The following is a 20,593-nucleotide window of genomic DNA, read 5'->3' as shown; positions in this document are numbered from 1 at the left end:
CCGAGTCCTATAGGGCGGGGTGGGGTGGGGGAGAGAGATTTAGAGACAGGAAGCGGAAGGGCGGGACTTAGAGCCGTAGGCAGTCGGCACAGAGGGCCTAATCCTTAAGGCCCGTTGAACGTTTGCGGGGGAGGCGGCTTCTTCCGGTGGGGCAGAGGAGCGGCTTCGTCAGCTGAAGGACACTTGCAGCGGGGTCTGTGCGTTTTGGAAGGTGGGTGTGGAGGGGAACCCGGGCTCGGACCTCGCGGCTCCGCTTTGTGGGGCTGGCCTAGAATCCGACCGTTTCCTGGTCCGGGCACATCGCGAGGTCTTCGCTTTGGGTGGGGGACGTGGGGGGCGGGGAGAGTGATGGTGAATGGAAAAGAAATTAGAGAAAATGAGGGCCGGGCGTGAGGGTTCGGACGGTGGCTGGGAAGCTTTGGTGCGAGGTAAAGGCCCCCTTCCCCCAGTTTATAAAGGCCCTTAGAATGCATTTTCCAGTGGAGAGAAATGAGGCCCGCAGCGAAGGGAGTGTCCCAAGGTCACCCAGTGACGTAATATTGGATGAGAACTCGGGCTTCTGACCCTCTCTGGTCATGTTAACCTCTTTCCCACTGTATGCCCAAAGCAGTTTGTTTGCACTGAGCTGTGCTTAGGAAGCTGTCCAGCCAGGCCTCCTTTAGCTGCGCTGCAGCCTTTGTCAAGCGCGAGTGAGTGTAGCCCGCCTTCTGCGCTTCGCCGAGCCCGCGATAAGCGGGTTAGATTTCAATCTGTTCGATCAGTGGGGAAGGCCTTTCCTAGGAGTAGGCAGAACAGAGAGCTGTAAACTCCTTTAAGTGCAAGAGGCTGCTTCTGGTACGTGAGCGGCTCTCCCTCGTCTTTGCCTCCTTTACCGCGTCATCTCACCAATCCAGGTAGGTGTCCGGTCCGACACAACAGCGGTACCGAGAAAAAAAAGTAGCGAGGGTAGTTTCTGAAGTGCCCATTTTACAGGTGAAGAGAGGCGTGGAAAGATTAATTATATTTAATAGCAGTTCGCCGCTTAATTAGAAACAAGCGAAGACCCCGTCGCTTAGACTTTGCCATAGGCTACAGTTTAGCAATTAGTACAGTTTAGGTATTTTTCATTAATGTCTTTCTAAACTGAAGTATGACTCAGAAGGAAAGCAAGTTTCAGTTCAGTTATTCCACAAAGTACCATCTAACACAAGGATTCCTGATGTTTGCCCAAAAGTAACCTGCAGTTTGCTGAGGAAGCAGACCCAAGTGCTTGCAGGCTTTGCTCCAGTTTATCTGTTTCCCCTCCATCTCAGCGTTTTTTAAGAGTCTTTCTTTACAACCTAGACTAAATTGCAGTTCCTGTACTGTGCCTTTCCCTGCAGTCAGAATTAGTCCTCTGTGTAATATTGGAAACATCAGCCTTCCTTCCATATTGTGTGGAGAGAAGTTTAAAGCACCTTAATATTGTTTCAGTTGGACACCATTTCACCTTCTGAAAATGTTTGTTAAACACAAGGTAGTGGGAATTATCAGTTAATAATTGGACAAAGTTAAGCCCTTGTTTTCTGTAGGGTTTCTCCGAGAAACCTACTTGATACTGTGAGAATCCAAAAATCTGTTCTGAAGATGAATGGGAAAGCATGTGTTTAATAAGTTTACTAAAATAAAACAATTAATATGAAAGCTATATCATAAAGATTTCTTTAATGGAGATTTTCCTACTTGGCCTGAACTGGCCAAGGCCCCTAAGGTGGCCCAGGGAAGTTTGGAATCCTTCATTGCTACAAGAACTTTCTTGAAACAGTTTTCAAAATTAAGGTCATTTGTCCAAAGTTTCATTGCCAATTCTATGCACGTGAATGCCTCTGCAGGCCTTTGAATGGTAAACTGGAAAGTGCCAGTTTCCATAGCAACAACTTCCTCGCAGGTCTCTCCCGCTTCCATTTCATCAAGAGCCAGCTGAGTCACTGCCACTGCCTACCAATCTCGACCGGACCTCGACCGGCTCGTTTATATTGCCAATCGACTCGGCGTGGCGTCGGTCGTGGTAGATAGGCGGTCATACAGACGAATTTTCGAGTGTTGTTCTGGTGACCTTTGAATGTGCCTTTACTATTTTTTATTATAAAAGAAATACACGCCTTTGTGAAATACATAGGTTCTATAGCTGTAACCCCGTTTTAAAGTTTGCTATATATTCTTTCAGGGTTTTTTCCCAATATAATTACTAATAAGCATCTCGTTTTGTTTCTGTTACTGCAGTGTTTTTCAAACTTTTAACATACATCAGAATCACTTAGAGGGCATATTAAAACAGATTGTTGGGACTCAGGTCCTTCTGATTAAATAGGCCTGAGAATTTGCATTTCTAACAAGTTGCCATGAATAGTGACAGTGTGGGGACCAGACTTTGAGAACCATTGATGTGCTCTATAATGTCCAGAAATAGGATTTTTTAAATATTTAACATGACATTGGGACGTGTTTGCATGTCAGTACATAAAGATCTGCGTGCATGGGGACATCATTCCATGTCTATATATAAAGATCTCCATGCATTCTGTTTCCTTCAGTGAAAACCATCACTTATTAGTCTTCTGTAGACGGACTTCTAGTTCTTATTTATTCTCATAAACTGTATTTCATTTACCATCCTTGAACCATACTATACGTTTCTACTTTGTAATATTTCTATAAGGATAAATTTCTGGCAAACAAATGAACCAGCTAGGTAAAAGGGTATGCTAAGTTTTTAATTTGATAGCTGTTGCAGAAGAATTGCATATTAGGAAGGTTGTACCAGTTTACACTCCCTCCAGGCAACAGAGAGAATCCTTATTTTCCCACATTCCCACTACTACTGCTAATTATCATAAATTTATCTTTGTAGTCTGATGGCTAAATATTGGTCTCATTTTACATCTTTGATCATTAGGTGATGTATGTTTTACCGTTTTGCGTTTGGCCACCTTTATATTTTCCCTTCCCTAAGATGATTAAAATATTTGCCCATGTTTTCTTCAGGATATCTTGGCTTCACTTTTACATTTAAATCTTTTGATCTGTTTTGGTGTAAGGAGTAAGGATTTCAGCTCCCCCCACACACACACCAATAGTTAGTATGTATCAACTCCATTTAGTAAATGATCCCTTCTCCCCCTTCCCATGGAGGTCCTAAATTTATAAGAAAAACTGTAAAAAGAGGGGTTGCAAGGTGAGCTGTTTAGTTGGTGGTTACCCCTCTGAGGAACTTTGAAAAGTATCACAAGCTCCAGCTTTCAGCTAGTCTTAAAACTGATTAATTCCAGGTACAGTGTACTGTGGTATAGATAGAGCCAGGAATGAAAACATCAACCAGTATTGAGTCAGAGGATGGACTTAAAGACTACTGTGTTCTCTTCCTGTGCTGAGTGATTTGATATATATTCTGGAGTGTTGTGTGATAACAACCAAGATAAAGTCCTCCTTCCAAACGTTTCTCTTATCAGCAAGGTTTTTTCCACCGTTTTGCTGCTGCTTTGTTGGGTGAGGCATACATAAAATTTACAACATTTATATGCAATGAATTTTTTTGGATTTTTTAATTAAAAATTTTTTTTCTTTTAAATTGCATCCAAACCAATTTGTTGCTTTCTTTCTTTTTTTAAAAGATTGAAATCATGGCAGGTCCAGAAACTGATGCCCAGTACCAATTCACTGGTATCAAAAAATATTTCAACTCTTACACTCTCACAGGGAGAATGAATGTAAGTATTAATGATACCTTTAAGCAGTTCTTTTAGAATAAGATGTGACAACAACTCTTGTTTACTTTTTCCTTTCTTTTTCAGTGTGTACTGGCCACATATGGAGGTATTGCTTTGATAGTTTTATACTTTAAGTTAAGGTCTAAAAAAACTCCAGCTGTGAAAGCAACATAAATGGTAAGAAATTAACATTTAAAACTTTATATAACTTTGCCATTTTGATCTTAGGGGTCCCCCCCCACTATACAAGTATATTGTTCAAAATTTATTACAATCAAGAAAAAAGAAAAATATTGTCCATGTCCCCATTACCCTGACAATTTTCGTTAACATTTCAGTTTAGCTTTTTTTTAATATATTTGTTTGGTTTCCAGTGGCTATGATCCATATCTGTAATTTTATCTTATAACATGCATGTTCTCTATAATTTGAATGCATGAGTGCTCATGGGTATATGATTTATTTCACAGAGGAAATGTCTCCTACTAGAATTTTTTCTTAATATAAATAACATTACAATGAATGCCTTTGAGCATGAAGTGTTTGTATCTGTGATTGTTTTCTTAAGGTGAAGCGCTTTCCCAGAGGGTTGTGGGGCGCCTAGCTTTCTTCCCCAGGCAGTGTTGAATAACATCAGTTTCTGATTTTTGTTAATTTGAGGAGTAAAAATAATTTCTTTTTGATAAAGTTGTATGTTTTTTCCATTTGTTTACCACTTGTATTTTTCTTAACATTCTCTGTGTTCTTCTCATTTAACATTTGGGACTTTATCTTTGTGAAGACCTTCTCTCTCTTGTATAAGCTCTCTTAATAGTTATTAACCAGCCTTTTAAATCAGTTGCAAATATATCTTGGTTTTTGCTAGTTTCAATTTTTATGTAAGCCATTCTGTCTTTTCCTTAAATCCCCCTAGACTTCATTTTCTTCTTATAGTGCCACCCAACCCCCATTTGCCCTTGCTTGAGTAAATATTTGTTGTGTTGGTGGTAGATGAGGTGCAGAAAACCCAAAACCCAGATCTTTATCTAATGTAGCCCTCCATGACAGAAAATTTTTTCCTCTCCTCTTAAAAACTTTTCCAGTCACAAAACTATTGACCTTAAGGGACTGACTGCATATCCCAGAATGCAGTGGTCCATGGCTTGTTCCTGACAAACAGGTAGTTTTTTGCCCAATTTTTCATGTTAGGTTCCTCCTAACTTTGTTTTTACAATGGGGATAATACCACCCTCCTTGTTTTCTACTGTTTAAAATACTACTTTATGAAAAAAGATGTTACTCTATGTACTAGGCTTTTCTAATGGTATACATTTAGCATCATACTGAATTATTGGCAGCTCTTTTGTTTAAGGGGGAGTGTTAAATTGTATTAAGCTGAGAGACACCTAAATTTTGGGGGGTTACTGACTCCTTTGAGAATCTAATGAATTTGCATTCAATTTCAGGGGGGTTCACGGATAGTCTTGTACTAGTAATTACTGAATGTCTTAAAAGTAGAGTTGAACACATTGGTGTCTAAACAATTTTTGTTTTGTTTATAGGATTCTCAACTGTACGTCATCTGTTAAGTTCCCATGCCTGAAGAAGCTAATGTCAGCTCATCATGTGATACCCAATTTGTACAATAAATTATGAACCTGGAAAAGCTGGTTGTCTTTATTTACAAGATATCAAAAATATAAAAACTGTACAAAATGCAACAAAGGCAAAAACTGGCAGTGACTTGGTCTAAATCTTTTAGTTTCCCAAAGCAAGGCTCAGTACTGGAGGTAAGCAATTGAAATGTCTGACTTCAAGTGTACTAGGTTGTATGTAGCCATTTTAGCTGAAGTAGAACATGGAAGTTAATTTCTTCACCTGGTTTATAGTGTTTGCGTGCACTCAATCCAACCGGTATAAATTCAGATGTCAATGGATGGTTGTACTTCATCTATTTCTCAAAAAGTAATTGTAGTTCACCCTACCCAGTTAACGTACATTCCACTAATCATGAGCCAAGCAAAAATGCTAGTGGATCATTTAACATAGTACTTGAGTGCCATACAGTAACTACATTTTTACAGCAGGAACATACATGCTTATAGAATTCTTCAGCTAAAATTCAGGATGGTATTATATTACTCAATTTGAACCTTGAAGCAGGATGAATTACTGAAATCAACTGATTTTTTTCTAAACATAATAAATTAAAATAGCATTTGAACAGGCGATGCATAGTTTCCACAAAATCCAAAGCACCATAAATGTCCCCTCCATGAACATAATACCTCTTATTCAACTAACGGAAATTAGTTAAATGTGGTTGCTATAGAAATGTGGAACTATCCTGTTCAGATTTTCCAAGCAGCATACTTCCAGATCCATATAGACAAAACATTCTTTGTAGCTTAAATATTAATCACTGAGGTATTTGCTTTTAGTCTCCCTTTTTCAAACAGTAGCTTCCAAAGGTCTTTAATACCGATGGTTTATTGCGGACTATAAGCTCCTGCAGCTAGAACCAAGTTTCTTCTAGTAAAATGGAGGTGTACAACTGGTGTTGATTTGGTCATATATGTTCCCAACAATAACTCCTGTGAATTCTCAGGTAAATTTATATGCCCAGTGGCTGTAGTAAAGTCATCAGTCTCTAAATCTTCAAATGCTTTGATAGCATCCCATAACCGTACTGTATTATCCATTGAACCTAAGGGGAAATCAAAGGAAACCATTTAGTAGCATCTGCCTTATTTAGATTCTGAGATTCTGTCAAGTATGCTTTATGCATTTACTTTTTATTTCTGGTGAAAAAAATCTGAACTTGATTAATAACTATTATTCCCTCTAAAGAAGCACTTCAAGCAGTAGTTTTAACCTGAGAAGTCAACATACATATAGGGTAACAATCTGGAATCGTGGCTAAGGAGAAGCAAAACTTAGAAAACAGCAGGACTTAATTTTGCAATGGTCATTCAGTGCTTCCTTTAAATATACCATTGACCCTTTACCACAAAGCCATATCTAGTCATTTACCTGATGCCAAAATTTCACCATCTCTACTAAATCTAAGTGAACAGACTGTATCACTGTGGCCTTTTAATTCTCCAACCATCAAACCATGTCCAATATCCCAAAGGAGTACTCTGCCATCTGTTGCTCCTGTAGCCAGGAATCTCCCATTGGGAGAAAATGTCAAGGAATGAATTGGTCCCTAGAAAAGAAGTCCATGGAAAGAATCAAAAATAGGGTTAAAAATACCTAAGAAAATAAGACAAAAGTTAGAATTATAAAGTTTAGTGGTGCGAATAGTATCTTTAAAATGTGTCACTGGTTAGTTTTTTTTTAACATCTTTATTGGAGTATAATTGCTTTACAATGTTGTGTTAGTTTCTGCTGTATAACAAAGTGAATCAGCTATATGTATACATATATCCCCATATCCCCTCCCTCTTGCGCCTCCCTCCCACCGCTCTAAGTGGTCACAAAGCACCAAGCTGATCTCCCTGTGCTGTGCAGCTGCTTCCCACTCCCTGTTTTGCATTTGGTAGGGTATATATGTCAATGCTACTCTCTCACTCTATCCCAGCTTACCCTTCCCCCTCCCCATGTCCTCAAGTCCATTCCCTACGTCTGCATCTTTATTCCTGTCCTGCCCCTAGGTTCATCAGAATCATTTTTTTTTAGATTCCATATATGTGTTAGCATATGGAATTTTTTTTCTCTTTCAGACTTACTTCACTCTGTATGACAGACTCTTAGGTCCATCCATCTGGTTAATTTTTAAACTATTTTTATCTCAAAAGAACCTTGTGCGCTGGAATAATGAAGGTATAAAATACCTTGTGTCCAGTGAAGATCCTTACACAGTTCCCATTCAGGACATCCCAGAGCCGCACAGTTCTGTCTGCAGAGCCCGTAGCAACATAATTAGAATTGGGATGGAATCTGGTACAATTCACATCAGCAAGATGGCCAGCAAATATCCTTAAAGGCTGATAGTGATCTGTAGCCCAGAGCCTTTTAAAAAAAATTATTGAAAACAAAAGAAGGTAATTAGTTAACTGTGAAATGCCAAAATCAATATAGAAACAACCATGTGAACTGTTAGCTCCAAATGGGTCCCACTCACTAGTTACCTGAGGGAAAGCAGATGGAATGACTGAGCCTAACATTCTTTTTTTTTTTTTTTTTTTTTTTGGCCGCAGTGCGGCTTGCGGGATCTTCGTTCCCTGACCAGGGATTGAACTCGTGCCCTCGGCAGTGAAAGCGCAGAGTCCTAACCACTGGACTGCCAGGGAACTCCCTAAACATTCTTAAGAAAAACTAATTGACACGGTACAAAAAATTTTTAATTCTATAATCCTTTAGTTCTCTGTATGTACACCCCCCACTCCAACTCCTAGTCTAACTTATAGAAGAGTATTTTTCCCTAGTTTTGGCCACCACATAATTAGTTTCTAACCCAAGACACCTCATCCTCAACTTCTAAGGAGATGACAGGGAAATAAACGTGCTCACAGTGGTTCTAAAAGACAAGGTTTAGCATACGGTTGGGGAAGGGGAGGGCATGGACTCTTGGTATAGACATAATTGCAGACATAGTAATATTCCTGTCCCAAATTCGTTTTCAAGTAAGGACCTATAAATGCTGACGTTCTCAAAATGTGATCCTGAATAACAAGCAAAAATGAGTTTGGCTGGAGTTTCTAATTCCCAACAAGAAACCATTCCGTTCCTTGAATAGGCCCAGTCCTAAGCTCATAATGTTCTTACCGAGCTACTCGGTCGTGGCCCCCTGACACAAAATAATATCCATATGGAGAAAACTGTGTGTCCCACACTGGATAGTTGTGTCCTTTATATCCCACCAAGCAGGTAAATGTTTGAAGACTCCACAATCTAACAGTTCCATCTTCTGAAGAGGAAAGCAGGTAGTTCCTGAGAGAAGAGAAGGTAGTACATTCGATTCCTAGAATAACTTAGTTACCTGTCCAGTTTCTCTGTACATTTGTATATATTAAACATAGCTAACTGACATGCTACATCTCACTTTTAATTTATACATGAAATTCACAGTAGATAACAAGAGTTGAAAGTACTAATGTTAGCTGTGACACTCTACATCTACCAAGCACCTACTGAATGAGGCTAGATTATTTTAAAAACATCTATTAAGAGGAAAATCACAGTTATTCGAAAAAAAAAAAATACCGAAGAGGTAATGACAAAAAGTATGATCAAATAAGGTCACCTGAGAAAGGCTTCTAAGAAATGCGATATGTCACTTAAAACTTAATTTTTTACTTTAAAATGGAGATGCTATTTTCATATCCTGTAAAAGTTGTGTAAGAATTTAAAAGTAAACATCTTTTGGACCAAAAAAAAAAAAGCCAAAACAAAAAACACTATAGACGCGAGAATAATACTCTGCTTTCTTCAGGAATGAACAGAAAAGCTGAACTACTCAGAAAGTACTATGGTTTTCAATGAAATCAGAAGTTTCCCTCAAGTAAAAATGTACCATCTGGCTTAATCCTATAAAATAACAAAAATCCTCATTCTCAAAGTTTCATAAGGATAAAAATCTTGATGGTTTGAAAGCTATTATCTATAAAATAAGATACAGATGGTATTATGATAACAAAATACCCTCCCTGCATTTCTACAGAATGTTAGAGATCATGAAAAATAGGCAAACACATATTTGTGGCTTTCAAATTCCCTTTTCAGTATTCTCTTAGTTCTTTTGATTATACAAAGATAAATCTTCAATTGATAGGTAATATGCCTTTAATATCAGTAATCTGTTGTGAATTTGGAGATGACAGAAGACAGCAGTAGCCACAAAACCCAAAGAAAGAACCCAAAGAAGCAATTCAACCCCTACTGGAGTTACACAAAACTAAAGTTGATTTTTATAACCAGCAAACACTGAAGCTATGTATCCTGATTCTGTAAATTTGGGTATTATACACTAGTACCCCAAGATAAATCAGCAGAGGGCAAGATGCTAAAAGATAACGCACTACTATGTATAAAATAGATAACTAACGAGAACCTACTGTATAGCACAGGGAACTCTACTCAGTGCTCTGTGGTGACCTAAATAGGAAGGAAATCCAAAAAAGGGGATACATGTATACATATAGCTGATTCACTTTGCTGTACAGCAGAAACTAACACAACAATGTAAAGCAACTATACTCCAATAAAAATGAATTTAAAAAAATTTTTAAAGGATAATAAAATAGTTCTCTACAAAAAAAATAGTAATAATAAAAGATAATGGGGCTTCCCTGGTGGCGCAGTGGTTGAGAGTCTGCCTGCCGATGCAGGGGACACGGGTTCGTGCCCTGGTCTGGGAAGATCCCACATGCCGCGGAGCAGCTGGGCCCGTGAGCCATGGCCACTGAGCCTGCGCGTCCGGAGCCTGTGCTCCGCAACGGGAGAGGCCACAACAGTGAGAGACCCGCGTACCACAAAAAAAATAATAAATAAAAAAAAATTTAAAAAAAGATAATGAATGATAGGCAACCACAAGATTTTTCTAAAGGAATTTTCCCCAACATTCTCATAATGTTCCCAGTAGTTAACTTTCATATAATCTCAATGTAATACAGCAGTATTTAATTTTTTTGTTTGTATTTTACCTATCTGGACTGAAGCTGGCTCCATAGACGGGCCCACTGTGACCATACAAAATCTTCAACTCACTTGCTGTTTTCTCATCCATGATTCTTTCTAAGACATCATCAGATTCTTTATCTATGAGGCTAAGATCTAAAATGGTCCAGAAATGTTAATTTTTTTAAGTACATTCATTAAAACATTTTAAGGCAATTACATCACAGTTCAGGAGAAGAACTAACATTTGAACTGTTCCTCCTACATACCAACCACTGTGCTAATGCCTCTAAATTAGGTGCTATCATCCCAGTGTATAAGAGAAGAAAGTGAGGTTCAGAACAGTTAATAATATGCCAGAGTGCACACAGCTATTTAGTGTTGGAACTAGGGCTGAAACTCAAATTTATCCATTATATCACCATGTTTCACAAAAGGAAACTACAGAAATATTAAAATAAACTATTGAAAATGTATTATCTTGTTTAACAATACAGTTAGCAAGAAACTTTCTTTAAAATGTAACCCTGGTCTTAGTTCATTTTAGCCATTTTTATGGCTAAAACAGAAAGTACTCTCCCACTATTTAAAGGTTTTTTTTTTTAATTCACAAGCAAACAATCATAAACTGTTAGATTTTTAACCTTAGGGAGTTTTCTAGCCTAATGCCCTCATTCTACAGATGAGAAAACTGAGGACCAGTGAAATTAAACCAGACTAGCACCCCAGTCTCCTGATTGCCACTCCAATGCACTTTTCACTGTTGGCAATGTTATTAGCCGTTTTGACTTAAAGTAAAATCAAGTGAAATTCTGCTAAGATCACAATGTCTTCTGTATATTTCTTGGAATCAAGATTGGTGTAAACTAACAATGAGCTTATATCCTGACAGGTCATGTCAGTTACCTGCTGCTTGTTTGACACTACGAAGCTTTTTGGGTGTCACAGACCACACTCTGACAGTTGAATCTGCAAAACCTCCAGCAATCAAACTAGAATCATCAGTGACATCCACTGCAGTGAGGCCCTGCCAATTAAAAAATATATATGTATATATAATATACACACACACACACACACACACACACACACACTAAATGATACTGTTTTAGGGAAAAAATTATAATCACATCTTAGAGAATATATAATGATAGCTATTTTTCTCATATAAAAGATCATTTGAGATTTCATTCTCCTTTGAAATCAACTGTTCAAAAGCACTTACTTTGAGAACATGTCATTTACCCCTTTTTGCCCTCTGAATTTGGAGTGCATCATATAAAGCAAATGTTAATCATTTTTGTACTTTACTAAATATATCCTCAGCAGCCTATTATAAAGCCTTATGTCTATAGAGGCTTACAGACATAAAGATATGAAGAATTCTTAATAAAATATATTAAGTTTACATAAGTACTTAAGTTCAAGAGAGATGAACCACATAGCTTCCTCCTTTTTCAAAGGCTAGCAGAATTCTGATCAGTGAAATGAAGGACACATACAAGCAAGATTCTGGTACCTACAAGTCGCTAAAGGTCTTTTAAACATTGCCTTCTATCTATTCTGAGCAATATCCAATTCTCCTTTCCTAACTGCTGTCTTTAAGCCATATTTATATCGAGTTTAAAGAAGAAATCTTCATTTTAGTTAAGACATCTAAGTTACTTTTAATGGTAATCACTGTTTTTCATGACTCCTAATTTTCTCCCAGAAAGTGCCAAATCATTTTACCAACCTGGTAAGCATTGAGGAATGTATAGAAACAAATTGAGGGTAAACAATCTGGCCCAAGGCGTACTCGTTTGGTGGTTTCTTTCATATTCATTATCTTATCCAATTTATCTGAATCTTTCAACTCAGGAAGAGGGATTCTGTGAAAGAAAAACAGACTGGAAATTACTCTGAATATTAAATAACTTGAACCATCTATAACATTGTCTTAAACTTCCACACATGTTCCTGAGGTTTTTTTCCTCACCTGTTTTGAGGTGGAGCATTGGGATCTTGTTTTTTGCTTTTGGATCCGATACTATCTTTTTTAGGCTTCTTCTTTTTAGGTTTTCCTTCTTCATTTTCTCCTTCTTCATCCTCATCATCCAAAGGCACCTCAATTTCTGGCTCTTTTAATAAACCAAAAAATACCTACAAGTCAAAGGAGCCAATTTTTTAAATTACTTTTTTGTTCATTAATACATCCTTTTCATATCTTGATAGGAGGAATCACAATTACAACAGGGTCATGTATATCCTGAAGCAGATCCTGTACTTGTCTACCCAATAGCCAATCTCCCCTTCTTCCTTACTAACAGAACCCTGATTTTGTTGGAGCAGCAGTATGCTCAGATAAAATCATTTCTGTTGCCGGGCTCCCTTGAAGCCATACAATGGCCATATAATATCATTCTGGCCAATAGATGTACACACAGAAATACTGGGTAGTGTTTTAGAAAAAAATACTGTTTTCCTGATAAAAAGGGAGAGATTCAGCAGGTATGTCTTTCATCCTCCCCCTTCTGCCTTCCTGGAATACAGATGCAAAGCTGCCGCTGCAATAGCCACCTGTGAGCACAATGAAGAAAGCCACATTCTGAAGATGGCAGAGCAGAAAGTAGAAGGAGCCAGGGTCCTTGATGGCATTGTGGAGCCCTCACACCAGCCTAGGAGGGCCTTCTGCTTTAATTCATTTTATGTGAGAAAAAACTCTTACTTGTTTCTGCCAATGTAGTCAGGGTTCTGTTAAATGCATCCATTCCCAAATTCTCACTAATATATACATCATCCTTAGAACATGAAACTTAGTATACAGTGTAATATTATTCCCAAACTAGCTATAAGAAAAATGTGTAAATTATGTAGATGGAAATGCTACAATTTTTCATAATCTGCATTATATAGTTCTTAGGTTTATTCCCATACCTTTGATTTGTTTGCCTCTCGTTTAGCCTCTCCTGCCAAACTTCCCACCATCGCATCTATCTGTTGCTTACTACGCGGCATCCCATCAAAGATGTCAATGTAGAGGTGCTCCTGAACTATGTTCCATATCTGATTGTTCTGTTTCTCCTGAAGATGCCTCTTCAAGAGTTGGTACGAGTCTCGGGAAATACGCAGAACAAATTTACTTGTTCGAAAATCCAACATGGTCTCATTCCCTTTCATGTGTTCCTTTTTGGTAAGACTAGATAATACTCGTAGGTCATCCTGGTAATAACATTCCTGATCTCCATGGAACCTGTTTCAGTGATTTTAAAAAGTCATTTTTCAATGTAATCGTTAAGGGATCTGCCTCTCCCCCATATATTTATAAACATCCCAGAATATTTTCAACGTAGTAGTCTGAATAATCGTGGACTAAGCTGTAGGATAAGAAGTAACGCATTTCAAAATGATTACAATTCAGTTCTGAATTCATCCTAAAAATGACCAATTTAATTCTCTAATGAAATAAACGCATCATAAACATTTTAAGAGAATTTGAAATAAATACCATAAATGAATGAAAGATAAGCTATCCACCATTGGCAGACAGTCTCATTTGAATGCCACCATTGGTAGACATTTGAAAATGTTAGAAACTTTGCTCTACTAAATTTTATGTTCTCTCAAAACTCACTTTTTAAAACTTTTTATTATGGGAAATTTCAAACACATACAAAAGTAGAAACTATTATAAGGAATTCAGTGTACCTATCACCCAGCCTCTCAACAATAATCAACACATGACATTCTCACAAAACCCATCATTTTTAGTGATTTCGCATATTCTTAATACCAGATATAAAGATTAAATATCCGTACTTTAATAACATGACTAAAGAACAAACGTGTTGATATCAAACAGTGAGCACTCCCATTTACTCACCATTACCAAAGGCAATTAAATAAAGCTTTCAGCCTTGGTGACAATTACTAAATTTAAATGTACTTTTGTTTCTACAAATCTTAATTATCCTAATAAAATAAAATGTAAAGATCATATATTGACACTCACAAAGAGCAGCAAGCAATGCAAAAACATTTAGAAAACAAATTAAACATAAGATATTAGGACTGTAGCTCTGACACATAGCCAATAGATTCCTAAACTGTTACCTGTGCTACACTATTATGACTCATCAAGACATGAATTAAGAGTTTCTGTCTAAGATTTGAATGAAATTAGAAATCTCAGCCTCTTGGTGTTGTATTAGTCGCCACCAATAAGTTCATCTGAGCATGGGTCCTGGCAAGGGCTGAGACTGTCCATGACAAGGACACAGAAAGTCAGTCCCCTATGATATTCCAGCTTCCTATGTGAGGAGATGGCTACACCATGAGACTGGAAGAGAAGGTTTTTTGATGACAGTACTGTAAGAAAAATTAGCTTAGAAATTCTGTCACCATCAGCCATAATCTTTTCTTTCAGAAACACTGAGCTACAGAACATTTGCCTTATATACTTTCTATTAGGCACTGTAGAATAATGAATGAATATAATGACACAGAAGCCAGGAGTCCTGAGTTGTATTGTTCCTCTATTACCACTACCTGTGTTACCTGACAAGTTCTAGCTTCTGGGTCTATTGCTTGTACCAAAGAGCTCTCATTTAAACTGTTAAGCACTGCCTCCTTCTTAAACACTCCTTTTCTTTGGCTTCTATAACTTAACACTCTCCTGGTTTTCTTCCTACTCCTCTGGCCTCTCCTTTTATATCTCTTCTACTTGGTCATCTCTTCTACTCCTTTTATTTCTCTTCTACACCAAATGCTGGAGTTCCTTGAGGTCCAGGCCTAGCCCTCCCATTGACTTATTTCATGCTCCTTCCTAGACAGTCTCATCCCTATCCATCAATATTGCACACACTCCAATTTATGGCTCCAGTCCCTACCTCTCCTCTAAGTTCAGAGCCTTATATATCCTCCATCTATCAACTTGACATCTCTTAAATAAGTCAAAGGCATAAACAAATCTGAACTCAAGATTATTCTACAACCTGACAAAACCAGTCCTCTTCTAGGGTTTTCTACCTCAGTGAAGAGCACCCCTATCCAGCCAGGGGAGCCAGAAACCTAGGGATTATCAATTATACTTTCATCTCCCTTACACCTCCATATCCAATCACTCACCAAGTGCCTCAGGAATATGTCTACTTCCCTTCACCAACGCTATCACACCCTAGTCCAGTGTTTCTCAACAGGGTTGCGACTAGTATCTGGGGCAAAACAATTTGTTGCTAAGTGGGACTACCTGCACGTATTGGAACTTTTGGAATCCCTAAGACACCTGATCCTCCAGCCTAGTCATTACGACAACCAAAATCACCTCCAGTTTCAAACAGCCCAGAGGAAGGAGGCATAATATTACCTTCAGTTGAGAACCAGTACAATAACCCCCAAAATGGTCAATCTATAATCACTGTCCCCCACCATCTGTTCTCCCCACTGCATAAAGGTCCTTTCAAAATGTAAATCTAATAATAACATGGTCCTTCAATGACTTCTCTGGCAAAGATGTCTCACTGTCCCCAAATATCCATTTTTTTCCTTCTTCCTCCACAATAAAACACCTGAATACTAGCTGTCACATAGACACCTAGGTAAAGACCATATTTCCTACCTCCCTTGGCCATTGACTAATGACATAAAAAAGGGAGAAATATATGTCACTTCCAGGAAGGATGTGTGCCCTCCCTGCTGACTGTAACACTGATATGATTTCTTAGAGCCAGAGAATCACCTTGTACCACAGGTGGAAAATGCATGACAAGGATGTCAGAGCTACAAAATCAACAGAGCCTGGGTCCTTGATAATCAAGGACTCCATACCAGTCCTAGACTGCCTACATTCATGAGAGAGAGAAATAAACTTTTATCGTATTCAAGTCTCTACTGTTTGGGGTCCAGTCACTCTCAGTCTAATCTAATCCTAACACAGCTTCATATTGCTCTTAGGATAAAAGTAAAAATAAACTTTTATTTATGCCACTCTTGTTTTGACTTTTCGGTGAATCTCAGCCAAATCTAATCCCATCCAATACAACCTCCTACTGCTCTGAGGATAAACAAAGACCCTCAATATGGCCCAAGAACCGCCTGCTCCAGCCCCTAATCAACCGGCCAGCTTCCTGTTGTACCACACCCCACCCTCACACTCTGCTCCAGCCACACTTGCCTTTCATCTCTGTACCTACCATGATCCTTCCTGCCACACAGCTTCTCCTGCACACATGCTTCTCCCTCTTCTCTTCCCCTGGTTAACTCCTGTTCAATCTTCAGATCCTACCTCAAGCATCACTTCCTCTGGGAGCCTTCCCTGACTTCTGCAACTAGATCAAATCCCTCATTTTAGGTTCTCATAGCACCAGGTACCTCTCCTTCATAAAGTACTTTTTGAGTTGCAGTCTTACATTTGTGTAGTTACAGATGCGTGTATTCATTATATATATATAGCTATATATACATATTATATATATACATAAATTCACATACTTCTCAAAGAATGATTTTGCTTCATTCTCATGTTGATTGTAGACTAGTTCCAAATACATGTGTACAAACAGGGGATAAAAGAGTTGGGATAACTCTGCCCGATGGCAGTCCAAGGAACATTCAATGAAGTGTTTCAGTCCACTATAGTATTCTTCATACATTGTGGGGTCTCCTTGTTGGTTGTAGGCTGATAGCACGGCACTGACATCCGGCTGGTCTTCCACAGCTACACTTCCAACTGTTTAAAAAATGAAAAATAACTTTCAGGAAAGTGACCTGACATGCACCAAGAGACTAAGGCTGTTTTGCTAAGGTCCAGAGGTGAATTGTTTCTCAGATGTTTGTCCTTCTCCTCTCAAACGCTCTTCCCCAACTCAATCACATAATCTTTTAATGGGATTCACTTTGTTTCAGTCACCCATCCAAAATTCCTTCGGTTTGTCCATATCTTAAAATAAAATTTTCAAATCAATAACAGAAAGATTCAGTATTTTTCCTAGAGGTACCTTATTTTAAAGACAAATTTTATAAAACACGGTATGTGCAAATCAAACAATTATCTTAATCTTCTCTCAAGGCTCAGTGCAAATGGCACCCACCACCACCAAGCTATGCCCTGGAGTAACATTTCCAGCTCTCTGAACTACCTAAATATTTTGTAACTGTCCAGCAACACATCCTATCCTGTTACCTTCATAGATGTACATCTATCACTCCCTATAAAATATAAGCATGTTAATGGTGGGAAGGACTTGCCTTATTTATATTTCCAAAAGGCAAATCTATTTTATATGCTTAAAACAATTTCCATAACCATTATTTCAAGGCAAAAAGCATGAGTATTTATTTGTAATATTTCTATCCCAAACAATGATACATCTGTCAATCGAATCAGAGTTTGTTGGAAATTTTTAAGTTGCAATTATAGTACTGTTATGCTTTTTACTGCACAAATTTTAGAGAAGTTCTTTAGAAGTTTACTCTGATGGCCTCTTTTCCTCCCTACTGGTTTCTGAGTTACAATCTAAAAACTAGGTCAAGTTTCTGAAGAGATGAGAGATTACAGCAAAATAACCAACAACATAATTCATCCATCTTATAGTTCATTCACAAAATTCAGCATTCAAAAGATTCCTCTCAATCACATTTGCATACATTTCCACTTATGGGTTACAATGCTACATATTCATACTTCACTTCTGGCAACGCTGCAAAGTTAGGTCTCATAAATACAAAAGGGGAGGGGGGAAGCCTCAGGTGTCAGGGATGGATACCTAAGCATAAACTTATCAGTGCCAGATATTTTACATATATTATATCTAAATCTCACAATAACCCATTTAATAGAGAGGGAAAAAAAACTCTCAAGCTTAGGAAGAATAACAATCAGCATCACACAAGTAAAAGCAATAGAGACAGAAACTGAACTCAGGTCTGCCCAACGCCTGTTCCTAAGTGAATGATTCTCAAACTTTGCCCTACATCAGTACCCCTTGGAAGCATTTATTTTAAAACGCAGATTCCCGGACTCCACCTGCACAGGGTCTGATTCACTAAGTCTGAAGTGATGCCCAAGAATCTGCATTCCTCTAAAAGATTTAAAACCAATGTTACTTAGCCTATATTTTGAGAAAGACTGGCTACACTATATTCATCATTCCCTGGCTGTGTGTCCAAAGCAAGTCCCTTGGCCTTTCTCAGTCTGTTTTCTCATCTCTAAAATAGAGGTACTGTCTACCTCACAGTGGAACTGAGAAAAGTAAGATACATAATAAAGTATTTATAGTAAAAGTACGTTAGTACAAAACTGTACAAATATTGCTAGTGTTAATGTATCCCTGCCCAAGGCTCAAGAGCCCAAATGAGAGGAAAGGGACCAAAAGCCTGAAGTCCCCGCCTCTTCGCGCCCACCGTCCCCATACATCCCTCAGCTCAACAGCTCTCCACAGCCTCTCGCTGGAACTGACAGCTCGGAAGAGGGTTTGACTGCGCAGCCGGCGCACCAGGGAAAGGGGCGGGCATGTGGCCCTAGAGGCGGGCCCAGGAAATTCAAAACAAGCCCGCAGAGGTGCAGGCCTGCCAGCCTCTGCCTTCCCGGCTCGCTCCCCTTCGTGCCGGCCCTGCCTCCCCGGGACTCCGCGGCTCACCTTTCCCCGGAGCCGCAGGACCTGTCGCTAAGCCCGAGACGGCGGCGGACCCCGAAGCACCGCTGACCGGAGGGTCGGGGGCCGCAGGGCCGGGGGCCGAGGCGGTGACCCGACTAAGAAGCGCGCTAGCCGTCTCAGCGCCGGCGCCGTCCGCCTCTCCCGGGGCTCCGGAGCCCGCCACTGCCTCCTCCAGCAGCCGGGCCTCACGGCGCAGCGCCTCTTCGGCCTCGCGGAGGTTGCTCTGCCGTAGAAACTGCAGCACGGCCAGCAGAGTCTGTCGGTCGTGGGGAGCGCCGGCCTCCGGAGCAGCGGCGGGCACCGGGGCCGCCCCCGCCGGGGCAACGGCGGAGACAGCCACCGAGGGTATGGGGGTCCCACCATCCCCGCCGGCCGACGACGACGCCGCAACGTTCCCACCGCCGCCGTTGGGGCCGTTGTTGGTTGTGCCGCCGCCACCCTCGCCAGCGCTGTCCCCCGTCTGCGGAGGTAGCAGCGTCGGCGGTCCCTCAGGCTCTAACTTGACCGCCACCTCCGTCTGCTCCTCCGCCAGCGCCGCCATCTTGCGGCTGAGCCACCTTGCGCCGTCAAGCGTGATTGCGTTTTCGCCACATGGAGGGCGGGGAGGAACATTTTACGACAGCTCTGGAGGGCCATTTACGGCAGTAGGAGGGGCGAGAAAGGAGAAGAAAAAGGAATAGGAGCAAGAGCAACTTTCAAAAGTGAGTGACAAAAAGACAGGAAGTGAGAGTTGGCGACTGCCTTGTGCTTTTGCCCGATAATAATTACGTTTATTATAGACCAGATATATTCAGGCACTGCGATAGACATTTTACATTTTGTGACCTTTAATTCAACAGTTTTTTAAGGTACTATTATCTTCACGTTACAGATGACTCAACCAAGACCTAAAGACAAAATGCCAGATCAAGATTCGAATCCAGGTCTTTAATTTAAAAGCATATACTATTTACCACAGGGAGGCTTCTGAGATACTGGTAAAGTTTTATGTTTTGATCTGGGTGGCGGTTACTTGTTTTTTTTCAATTTATGCTTTGTAAAAATTAATTGAGCTGCACGCTTACGTTTTGTGAACTTTACAGCATGTATGTTATATTTCAATAAAAAGTTTTTAAGGACCTGAATTTTGTGATTGTGAAATGTATATGTTCTGTAATCGTGCTATGTTACCCATTATTACAAATAGACTGTATTTTAATTGTATATTTTAAAATAGTATGTGCCATTTTGCAATACGCTTCATAGGTTTAAAAACCTGCTGCATATTTTATCTCGTTTGAATCTCACAACGCTGTGAGATAGGTGCAGACAAGAAAAGTGAGCCTAGGACACGGGGAAAATCTAGCAGTTATTCGGGTTGTTGGTTTTGAGGTCTTACTGGCTTCCTTTGACCCTGCTTACTAGCTGAATAACCTGGAGCAAGTTACTTAACTTACACTACCCCAGTTGCCCAACTTCTAAAATAGGAATAATAGTACCTACCTCATAGAGTTGTGTGAGGATTAAATGAGATAATGCATATATGATACCTAACATGTAATAACTATTGGTTATTTTTACTTAACCAACCTAAAGAGGTGTCCTGCAAATGTTTGATAAGAAAGTCCAATCATGATGTTCTTGGTTATCTGA

At 39.5% G+C, this 20,593-nt stretch overlaps 3 protein-coding genes across 4 annotated transcripts in view; 2 read left to right on the top strand and 1 right to left on the bottom strand.

Annotated features, from left to right (window-relative positions):
* NT5C2 (5'-nucleotidase, cytosolic II) overlaps positions 1-20,593 on the top strand; it is a 307,851-nt gene that overhangs the window by 66,327 nt on the left and 220,931 nt on the right. The window lies entirely within an intron of this gene.
* ATP5MK (ATP synthase membrane subunit k) lies at positions 54-5,370 on the top strand. The gene is made up of 4 exons (XM_012531587.3): positions 54-211; positions 3,630-3,725; positions 3,810-3,902; positions 5,267-5,370. Exons 2-3 carry the CDS (start codon positions 3,639-3,641, stop codon positions 3,897-3,899), a joined length of 177 nt encoding a protein of 58 aa, XP_012387041.1. The 5' UTR covers positions 54-211; positions 3,630-3,638; the 3' UTR covers positions 3,900-3,902; positions 5,267-5,370.
* On the bottom strand, positions 5,362-19,533 carry TAF5 (TATA-box binding protein associated factor 5). Of its 2 annotated transcripts, XM_004265891.3 has the most exons (11): positions 18,944-19,533; positions 16,797-17,034; positions 13,245-13,560; positions 12,307-12,470; positions 12,064-12,199; positions 11,235-11,355; positions 10,355-10,484; positions 8,478-8,642; positions 7,544-7,721; positions 6,738-6,915; positions 5,362-6,411 (listed from the first exon to the last, which is right to left on the bottom strand). In XM_004265891.3, the coding sequence occupies exons 1-11, from the start codon at positions 19,500-19,502 to the stop codon at positions 6,194-6,196; spliced, it is 2,403 nt and encodes an 800-aa protein (XP_004265939.1). In that variant the 5' UTR covers positions 19,503-19,533; the 3' UTR covers positions 5,362-6,193. The 2 variants fall into 2 exon arrangements, with proteins under 2 accessions (XP_004265939.1, XP_004265940.1); XM_004265892.3 differs by lacking the exon at positions 8,478-8,642 and having other exon boundaries at positions 18,944-19,519.

This window comes from Orcinus orca, chromosome 14, assembly GCF_937001465.1.
Source record: "Orcinus orca chromosome 14, mOrcOrc1.1, whole genome shotgun sequence".
Lineage (NCBI taxonomy): Eukaryota > Metazoa > Chordata > Mammalia > Artiodactyla > Delphinidae > Orcinus > Orcinus orca.
The sequence above is the reverse complement of the archived record's forward strand: the minus strand, read 5'-3'. Positions and strand labels throughout refer to the sequence as shown.

Excerpts from the sequence above, each read along its gene's own strand:
- ATP5MK (XM_012531587.3), top strand. The coding sequence starts at position 3,639 with ATGGCAGGTCCAGAAACTGATGCCCAGTACCAATTCACTGGTATCAAA. Across the intron at positions 3,726-3,809 it reads CTCTCACAGGGAGAATGAAT|TGTGTACTGGCCACATATGG; the intron begins GTAAGTATTAAT and ends TTTCTTTTTCAG.
- TAF5 (XM_004265891.3), bottom strand. The coding sequence starts at position 19,502 with ATGGCGGCGCTGGCGGAGGAGCAGACGGAGGTGGCGGTCAAGTTAGAG. Across the intron at positions 10,485-11,234 it reads TAGTGTCAAACAAGCAGCAG|ATCTTAGCCTCATAGATAAA; the intron begins GTAACTGACATG and ends GGACCATTTTAG. Across the intron at positions 7,722-8,477 it reads GGCCACGACCGAGTAGCTCG|GCTCTGGGCTACAGATCACT; the intron begins GTAAGAACATTA and ends TTTTTTTAAAAG.